This window comes from Oncorhynchus nerka, linkage group LG5 (genome assembly GCF_034236695.1).
Source record: "Oncorhynchus nerka isolate Pitt River linkage group LG5, Oner_Uvic_2.0, whole genome shotgun sequence".
NCBI lineage: Eukaryota > Metazoa > Chordata > Actinopteri > Salmoniformes > Salmonidae > Oncorhynchus > Oncorhynchus nerka.
This window is the reverse complement of record NC_088400.1, coordinates 58,799,460-58,809,607: the sequence shown is the minus strand read 5'-3', so window position 1 is coordinate 58,809,607 and position 10,148 is coordinate 58,799,460. Positions and strand designations below refer to the sequence as shown.

At 45.3% G+C, this 10,148-nt stretch overlaps 1 protein-coding gene across 1 annotated transcript; it reads left to right on the top strand.

The window, feature by feature from the left end:
* The first annotated feature begins 4,161 nt into the window (after positions 1-4,161).
* LOC115129736 (protein sprouty homolog 2-like) lies at positions 4,162-9,318 on the top strand. Its single transcript, XM_029660406.2, has 2 exons — positions 4,162-4,683; positions 6,116-9,318. Exon 2 carries the CDS (start codon positions 6,167-6,169, stop codon positions 7,217-7,219), a length of 1,053 nt encoding a protein of 350 aa, XP_029516266.1. The 5' UTR covers positions 4,162-4,683; positions 6,116-6,166; the 3' UTR covers positions 7,220-9,318.
* The last annotated feature ends 830 nt before the right edge of the window (positions 9,319-10,148 follow it).

Sequence of the window (10,148 nt, the reverse complement as noted above, 5' to 3'; positions counted from 1 at the left end):
GAAACTGGACGTGACCTGGACTTCGGTGCAGAGGAAGGCTCTGGCCTTGGAGTTGGACTGGACGCCGTGTCCGGACTGGGCCCCGACACAGAGGAAGGCTCCGGCCTTGGAGCTGGACTGGGCACCGGAGCAGAGGAAGGCTCCTGCCATGGAGCAGGACTGGACGCCTTGCCTGGTAGCTCCGGACCGTTGACCCTCGCTGGAGGTTCCGGACCGTGGACCATCGCAGGAGGATCCGGACCGTGGACCGTCGCAGGAGATTCCGGACCGTGGACCGTCGCAGGAGGTTCCGGACCGTGGACCGTCGCAGGAGGTTCCGGACCGTGGACCGTCGCAGGAGGATCCGGACTGTGAACCGTCGCCGGAAGCTCTGGACTGTGAACCTTCGCCGGAAGCTCTGGCCTGGGGACCATTGCTGGAAGCTCTCGACTGGTGACACGCACCTCAGGGCGAGTGGAGCCGGCCCAGGTTTCGCCGGACTGATGACAACTTCCTCCAAACGCCTGCGTTGCCGCACACTCCTAGCCAGCTCCATTCTCCGGTATCCCTCCTCACACTGTTCCAACAAATCCCAGGCGGGCTCTAGTACTCTCCTTGGGTCGACCGACCACCTCTCTGGCTCTCTGGCTCTTCCCTCTGCTCAGCCACCAGCTCCATGTCCCCCCCAACATAATCTTGGGGTTTCTGTGGCCATGGTCTGACGACACGCTCCTCCAGAGTTTGCCATTCGGGCACTGACACTCTCCACGGCTCAACCGGCCACCCCTTGTGCCCACCCCCAAAAACATTTTGGGGCTGTTCTTCTTCAGCGTCGTCGCTGTCCTCCCTTCTCTCCTTGCGTCTGCTGCCAAGGAAGGCGATCCAGTCCTGCCAGGATTTCCTCCCAAGTCCAGGATCCCTTCCCATCCAAGATCTCCTCCCAAGTCCAAGATACCTTCTCCTCCTGGGTGTGACGGATGTGTGACGGATGTGAAATGGCTATCTAGTTAGCGGTGTTCGCGCTAAATAGCGTTTCAATCGGTGACGTCACTTGCTCTGGGACCTTGAAGTAGTGGTTCCCCTTGCTCTGCAAGGGCCGCGGCTTTTGTGGAGCGATGGGTAACGATGCTTCGAGGGTGACTGTTGTTGATGTGTGCAGAGGGTCCCTGGTTCGCGCCCGGGTATGGGCGAGGGGACGGTCTAAAGTTATATTGTTACATGGGCATGCTGCTTGGTCCTGGTGTGGTGGGATCTTCTGTCACGATTGTAGAAATAACATTCGGACCAAGGCGCAGCGTGGTATGGGATCCACATCTTTTTATACATGAAACATACAAAAAACGGTAAGTGCAAATTACATGTGAAGCTATGGAGTGCTCACAGGCAACTACACATAAACAAGATCCCACAAAAACCAGTGGGGATGTCACAACTTCCACCGAAGGTGGCTCCTCTCCCTGTTCGGGCGGTGCTCGGCGGTCGTCGTTGCCGGCCTACTGGCTGCCACCGATCCATTATTTAGGGGTGCGTGTCTGCACCACGGGGTTTCTATTCTCTCGGCAGTTGTGCCGTTTTGTTATTGAGTTTAGTAGTAGAGGTTTCTCCTCCATGTGTGTTACGCTTTACTCCCTGTGTGTGTGGCAATCTCGTTTTGGGCGTGTTTTAGTCCCTGTTGTAGTTGTGTTGGGACTGCTCATGAAACTTTTGTCACTGGGATTTCTTTGCTCTCCTGCTCCTGATTCCTGCACCTCTCTCTGTTAGGAGGCACCATAACAGGAGAAATGGCTGCCTAAATATGATCCCCAATCAGAGACAACGCTAAACAGCTGCTTCTGATTGGGAACCATACCAGGCCAACATAGAAATAAAACAACCTAGATTACCCACCCTAGTCACACCCCGACCTAACCAAAATAGAGAATAAAGAGGCTCTCTATGGTCAGGGGGTGACAGCAATGCTACCAAATACTAATTGAGTGTATGTAAACTTCTGACCTACTGGGAATGTGATGAAAGAAATTAAAGCTGAAATAAATAATTCTCTTTACAATTATTCTGACATTTCTTAAAATAAAGTGGTGATCCTAACTGACCTAAGACAGTGAATTCTTACTAGGATTAAATGTCAGGAATTGTGGAAAAACCTGAGTTTAAATGTATTTGGCTGAGGTGTATGTAAACTTCCGACTTCAACTGTATAAGTAGCCCTAACAAATAGACATTAAGTTTAATCTGATAAAGCCTAGCCTAGTACACTTTCCTGCACAATACTCAAACTGACACATATATTTTACAACACAACCAGTTATAAAAAAGGAATAAACAGAGAGAGAGAGAGAGAGAGAGAGAGAGTGGGAGAGAGAGCTGTTTCTTGTTTGGTTCAGGAAGCATGATTTGAAGTATGGCTTTAGGGTTATTTTGGGATGGATGGGACACAGCATTGAAGACAGGAAATACAGCTGAAGCAAAGGGAGCTGGGGGGGGGGCACAGTCTCTGTTGGGGGAGGGGGTCTGTGTAAAAAACAGGGGGGGTAGGATATTGTCGTTTATTGACAGACTTTTTAAAAGTTAACTTCCTGAATGTCCCTCACTCCTCATCAGTCCACTCCCACTCCCCCTACTCTCCTGGGGGGCTTGGCATTGACAAGATGTGACAAGGGGAATCTAGTGCCTATCGAGCAGTGGGAGTCCCAGACAGACAATAGGGCTGTCACTTACCTTTTCCCCTCTTCCGCTGAAAGGGAGGCCCCGAACAATGGCTCCCCCTCAGCTGGAGGTCGCAGTGTCTCCGGCTTTTTGGGAACTCTCCCAGCCAACAAGAGGCATTCATCGCTATAGAAACCCTACCTTGACCCCTCACCACTCTCCTTTCTCTTTCACTGCATTCTAGAGAGGTATATGCATGTTCCCCCTTTCTCTCTATCTCCCTCTCTTTCTTTGATGACAATAAAAAGCAGTTATATTCTTGCCATGTTTAGGCTTTCATTCCTTTAAAGTTCAACTCCTACCACAAACAGTGAAGCAAACCAAGTTGTGGTGGACCGAACTTGTATTCTCTGTAAGTGGCTAAGGGTACACTTTGTGTCAATCAAATGGTTTTAAGGACATTTCTACACGGAGGCCTGTACGAACATCCCAGCTTTACATGGGCCCTGCTGGGGAGAAGGGGATGGGAGGACTGGCATTGAATATTGGATGAAGTATGGAGGGAAGGAAACGAGTCAGGACAGAATGATAGTGTGTGGGCTGTATTGAAGGAGGGAAGGGTAGTATTTTCAGACAATCCATATCAATGAATCAATCTCTTTATATGTTCAATGTAGTTGAACAAGAAAAGTCTCATCTGAAGGTTGGTCCTGCAGAAACAAGTAGTGTCCCGTTCATCTGTAATTCCACCAGAGGGCACTACTTTTCACATAATCACAAATTGAGGTGGATAATATCAAATGCAGCCTAAAGTGAATGTCCGTTGTAAATTTAATACACCCAAAAATGGAGGTAAACAAGGTCTAAACACAGTCATAGAGATGCAATCAACACAAACTTTGTGTACAGTACAATTTTCTTAATTCCAGTAAAGCATTAACATAACAAACTAGAATGTAGGGAAACAAGTACTGCATCATGAGTAGGAATGATCATCCCATTCCCAGAGATACTCTGACTGCCACTTCCAATGCTTTTCCCTCTCTGACGTGGATTTGCCTTACTATTCTTCGTCTGAAATTGCTGTCCAATGACAACTTCTACAAATGGCCCAAGTGAAAACCAGGGTATTTCTTCTTCTCCTCTGACAATAGCACAGTAATAAGCATATTAAAATAGATTGATAATAGCCAACCATACACCTTCTCTATTATCAATAGTTTCAATTGCAATAAGCATTGGAAACCAAAAAAATATAGGACATTGTTTTGCAAGAAAGTCTACTTTTAGAACTCGATTCAGTGCTGCAACACACGTTCTGAACAAATGCCGCCTATCAAGCTGCAGACCGTACATGCCTTCAATTTACGTAGTCTGGGCTATGTTAGAACGTTTTGCAATGCCTGAAGTTTTGTCACTGGGATTGTGGCCCGTCCCTTTGCAGTTGGGAACAGTTTGATAGCACAGAGTGTGAATGCAAGCCATGTAGCTACAGCCAATGAGCTGGGACCGGATACGAGATATCCTCTGAAACAGCAACTGCTTTGTCCCCCCTCACTTCCATATGACGCCATTTACAGCATAAACCCGACCTCTTCTCCGGAAAGAGGGGAAAAAAACAAGACGAGAAAAACTTGAAAGCACCTCAGTGTGCAAGGCAGCCAAACGTTCAACAATTACAGCGAGTATTTTTTAGGACTGTCCAGCCTACCTCGGAGTGCAACAAACTCGAAGGCCGTTGGCTATTTGTGTACACTCAAGGGATTCGAAAGTATCGCGTGCGCATTTTGTTCACTTTTCTAATTCACAAAAAAAGTGGAGCCAGCAAGCCCCTAGTGATTGATTCGTTTTTGGCACTATTTCGCCTCGGGTTCTCTCGCAGTGGAATGTATGGCTATGTTTTTGATCTCTTAAAATTGGAATCTGGAAATATTGTTTGTGGCTACTTTATCATTGCATTGGGTTGTGTGGATGGGATTCCTGATTAATCTAAACAGGAATAAACTTTTCGAATTTGGAATTTAATACAACAAACGGGGCTGAAGTGGTGCGAACACGGTGAGTTCGTGAACATAAGTATGTGCTATTTCAACAACAATGTAGCCTAAAGATGGTCGTTACCATGTTTAAAAGTTATAACATAAGAGTAGCCTGACCAATTCAGTTTCATGCATGCTCTCGGACTCGGGAGTTCCAACTGCCGACTCGCATTGACTTTCCCCATCCTTTCTCCAACCTTCCCCGTGTAATCCCAGCATTTTCTCATCTGAATAGGCCAACATACAGCTTCTTGCTCTAAAAAGTAGGGTTTTAATTTTTCCCCTTCTGAATAACGGTCTAGACATCACCCTCTTATTAAAACAATTGATAGCCTGTCTGTAGATCATGCATTTTGACTAGATAATGTTAGTATATACAAATCTGTGAACGGTAGCCTACACATAAACACATATTTAGCGCAGTTGAAAAGTGTTTTTTTGTTTTATATTCCGAACAAAAATAGAGGGCTATTTTACATTATAGAAGAAAGGTGGAATGATAAAAGTCAATATTTGAATGTTTGGTGGGGCTATTGGCGTTTATAATAGGACATTTGGGTTTTTACTTTTCCGTCTCGCCTGTCCATTTGTCTATGTAAAGCCCATCTCAAATGTCATGGTCTTTGGGCTCATCCGCTGCCCTACACACGCACACTCAAACAAGAGTGTCATGCACACCATGATGTATTAGGCTAATAATTGCCTCCAGAGTGAATTAACAAATATTTAGAAATGTTCAATTATGAGTTCTTCGAAACTAGCAATCAGTTGTTTTTCACTCATTTGGAAATGGTGGCAACAAGTCTAAAGTCTCTACCTTCTAGTTATGGGACATATAAGGATGCAAGTTTTGATACACAGTATGCACATGAAGACATGTTTGAGTGCCTCAACTTTTGTTGAAGTTGTAGACTAGCCCTGTCTCAGCATTGCCTCATGTTCTCTTCCTTGCATTGCTCTTTATTTTCCCTGTACATATCTCATGTAATAGGAAATAGTTGGTATGTACCTAAGTCCTCCAATCAGAAGGGCCCAGCATGCCTTCTGTCCATTTCCCAACGTACAGAAACATGACCAATCCACTGTTTCATTCTGTCAAATCTTTGTTTTAAGTTCTCCTATCAGATGAAATGGTAAACAAATGGTGAAATGCTGCCTTAGAGGTACTGTTAATTATATATTATGTTGTTGTTACTTCTCACATCCTTTGAACACCAAACAGAAAGTGCCTACGGTTAGGGGATATGATTGGAATTGGGCATAAGGCCTACACTTTTACATTGGAACAGTAACTGTGAGGTGTTGATTTATATGTCAAGCAAAACAACTCCAGTTGGTAGCTAGCCAACCCATGTTGCCAAACCCTTATCAGTTATGATTTACATAGGGTCGTTTCTACTCAAATGTCACCTGGTCGTCTCATGTATATATTTGCCTGTCTTTCTCTCCAGGACTTCAGATGTGTTCAATGCCAGCCGGAGGGGTCCTTCTTCAGAGCCAAGATGGAGACCAGTACTCAAAATGGCAGTGGTGGCGGAGGGTCGGCCGGCTTGCTGCGTGCTCTGCGTGACAGCGGGAGGCTACACCGGCCTCACCATGCCCAGGAACGGCAGCCCGATCCTGGGGTAAACCCCAGCCAGCAGGCCCCTGTGCTCTCGCTGGACCAGATCAGGATCACCGGGAGCAGTAATGAGTACACAGAGGGACCAACGGTGGGACCCATTGTGGTCCCTAGGCCCCCTGGCTCCTTGCCCACCCAGCAGAAGAATGACCTGGTGGTGCCACTGGACCTGGGGACCAATGAGCAACTGGAGCCCCAGGACTCCAGGCCCAACCAGAGGAACTTACTTCCCCAACTTCCTCAGCCCACACACTCCACAGTCCCCCCTAGGGATGCCCTATCTCTTTCTTCTAGCACAGAGGGCTCCAGAAACAGCCCGAGAACCAGTACAGGCAGCACGTCTTCTGTGCAGAGGCTCCTGGGTAGCCCGGCGGTTAGCGAAAGGATAATCAGGACCCAGCCCAAACGGGTGGAGCTTAAACAGGAGGAATTGAAGCCCCTGGCGAGTACGGTCGGAGGGGCGGTGGTGGTCACGGTGCCCGGTGGCGGTGCCCCTGCCGCTAGGGAGGGGCTGCTGGGTAAACATGTCTACCGCTGTGAGGACTGTGGCCGGTGCAAGTGCCAGGAGTGCATGTGCCCGCGCGCCCTGCCCTCCTGTTGGATGTGCGGCCGACGGTGCGTATGCTCGGTGCAGAACGCGGTGGACTATGGGACTTGCGTGTGCTGCGTCAAGGGCCTGTTCTATCACTGCTCCAGTGACGACGAGGATACGTGCGCCGACAAGCCCTTCTCCTGCAGCCAGTCGCACTGCTGCGTGCGCTGGTCGGCCATGGGCCTCCTTTCCCTGTTCCTACCCTGTCTCCTGTGCTACCTCCCAGCTAAAGGGTGTCTCTCCGCGTGCCAGAGCTGCTACGACCGCGTCAAGCGACCGGGGTGCCGGTGTAAGAACACTAACGTTGTCCACTGTAAGAGCATTGACTGTAAGCCAACGTAAAGGGAAAGTACCTTGGGTGTTGTGGAGAATCGATGGGGGTTGACAACTTTGGGCAACTGAAACGATCACCTCATCATGTTTTGGCCCAGTAGTCAGAAGTTGATTGGGGGATTGGCTAGGCTGAGCTGTTTGACGTGGTTTGTGTCGTTTGTTTTCAGCTATGGTTGTTAATACAGGCTGCTTGATCACCAAGTATCCTGATTTTGTATTGTTTTAATCGAAGTCCAGAATGTTAGCTCTTTTGACATTTATTAATACAACTGATATGCTATGGACAGACTCTCCTGACTAACTTGTTTGTGAATAGTAATCGCAAAAGTATGTAAATTAGCAAATGACCTCCTCAGAGATGTTTTATTTTTGTATATATAATATTTCAACTGTGCAAAGCATTCTGCCAAACCAGAGGCACCTTGATGATAGATCCATATATATTATATAATACAATGTTTAATGTTGTACATTCATGGGAATGTATATCAATCATTTTTGATGTTTGCCTTACAAGAGAAGGACATTTACACATCTTATCCCTTCAACTCCACATGTAAATTGTACAGTGACCCTATAAGAAAATCTTTATTTTCTAATTTCAACATTGTTTTAGTGGAAAGAATATTTATTTGAAGTTTTATTATTTTATAAAGAAAAATATTTATTTTGAGAAGCATCTTAAAAAAACATCAGCCTGTTCAAGTACTCTGATGTTGTTGCAAGTTAGGGTGACTAGGGTGTCAAATTGGATGCATATGTTCGCTATGAAATAGAAAAATATATTAACGTTTGAAATTAAGCCCTGCTGTTTTTGTCAGTTTTTGTGTGTGCATGCCCAATATCTTCAAGTTCTCCTCGGGGTAATGTTTTACGATATCAGATTGGGACACTATCTTTTATTGTCTTGGAATTGTTTCGGTGGGGACTGGTATTCCAATGGACACTTTGCCAGCTTGACCTTATGGCTTCACTGCCCAGAACCAATCCTTTGGAATCTACGTAATAACCCAAAATGCTACACTGTCAGAGTCAGAGAAACGGACACTTTACATTTCAACTTTTCCGATCTAAATCGATTAAAAAGCAGAATAATAAGGCAATATGGATTTGAATCAGAACTTATTTATGTATCTTCATGTAGGAGAGGAGAATGTTGACTAAACACAAGATCTCCCACCCCTCTTCTCACTGCAGCCCTTGTTAAGTTCAGTAGAATGTTTGAGAGAAGTCTGATAGCACATGCTTCTTCTGAGATATATTGCTGGGGGGGGTAGAGCAGAGCAGTAACTCACTAACCCATCCGTGTTTCCTGTGTGCCAGATGGTAGGGAGGAACATACAACCACATGGTCTTATCCCCTTAGCCCCACATGTTCCACAGCTTCAAACTCAAAACTTCAAGCCAGCGACCAAGAATGAGGATTTCTCACTTAGTCTTACTCTTTACCAAGTTTACGTCCCTAGCTATGTTTCCATGAACATTTCCAGTGATTTTTTTGTTTGTTGTTGTTATTGTTGTTGTCGATATTTACAGTTTGCAAAGAAAATACATGTGACAATTGCATGCTGTGGTGCGTTTCCATTGAACTATCTTGAACTAGCTGGGCTTAATGACATATCACCTAAAACACACTTTTTCGCCAAAAACCTACAGTGTCAAATAAAGTGGTTGAACTGTTTCCATTTAGGTAAATTGCGCATTAGTCCTAATAAATTGGCAACAGTCTGTATCCTATGCCCTGCCACCTATTGGTTTCATATCTCAGGTAGCCTGCGAAAGCCTTGATGGAATGAAATAATTGACTAATATTTGCCATAAAATTGGATGGTGAAACTTGCATCCAGCCAACCAGAAAAGCAAGGCAAAGCAATGAATGCGTTCTTGAAAAGTCAGAACAATCCTTGTCCTGCAAAGAAACATGATTTTTTTTTATCGTTGAAAACATGTATTTAGCAAAAGCAGTAAGCGTTTGGAATTAAACGTGGAGTGGAGCTTTATAGTTACGTGATAACATCACGTGCCCCGCATACCTTCAAAATGATTATGTATTCTAAAAACACAGTTTCCATCATTTGTCTCAATAAAGAATACTTATGTAAATGTTATATTTCAGTTTTTCTTTTGTGTTTTTTTTGCAAACATTTCTAAAAACTTTGTGCTGTCATTGTAGGGTATTGTGTGTGGCTTGATGAGGGACAAACTGGGAAAAGTCTGAATAATTTCCGAATGCACTGTAACTTTAGTAACTGCATTAGCTTTAACCAAGAGAGATCTAGCTTACCATAAAATGTTCAGTTTTTAGTCAAACTACAAACAGCTACACTGCTCATGATTCCAATTTCCTATTTTGAACAGCCAGACTAGACTCGACCATTTCCCCAAACTGATGAGCGCTATGAAATAAGGAAAGAGCCATACTGTACGAGTTCACCTCCAAGGGAAACATCTGGCTTTCGTTGGATCATTTAGCTGGGGCTGTGAACTGTTACTCTGCATTGGGAGGACCATCGATTGTAGCTGTGGGAACACATGATTTGGTTGTCCTCTCCTTCACACACTTCATGGTAACATCGTATCAGAAGTGATCCCTCGGTCTAAAGCTGACGGGTATAACACTTCATTACTTGTTATAACCAGGTACAAGCCTTTGTCTGGGTTCATTCATGCTTACGATAAGTCTTACAATGTGAGTACCTTAAATGTACCACTAATATGTGATTGACGTGTTCCTCGTGAACAAGCAGCAGATGGCCTTACCCATACAGGAAAAAAAGGAACAAAGATAATATTTTCTCTGTTGTGTTATCAATGGTTTTGCCAGGAATTCCTCTGGTATGGAGTGTTCCTCTGGTTCGGAGTGTTCCTCTAGGCTAGCTGTTTAAAACATAAGCCCTGTCACCGGTTGAAGACAGCGCAGACATGTTTGGAACACGGT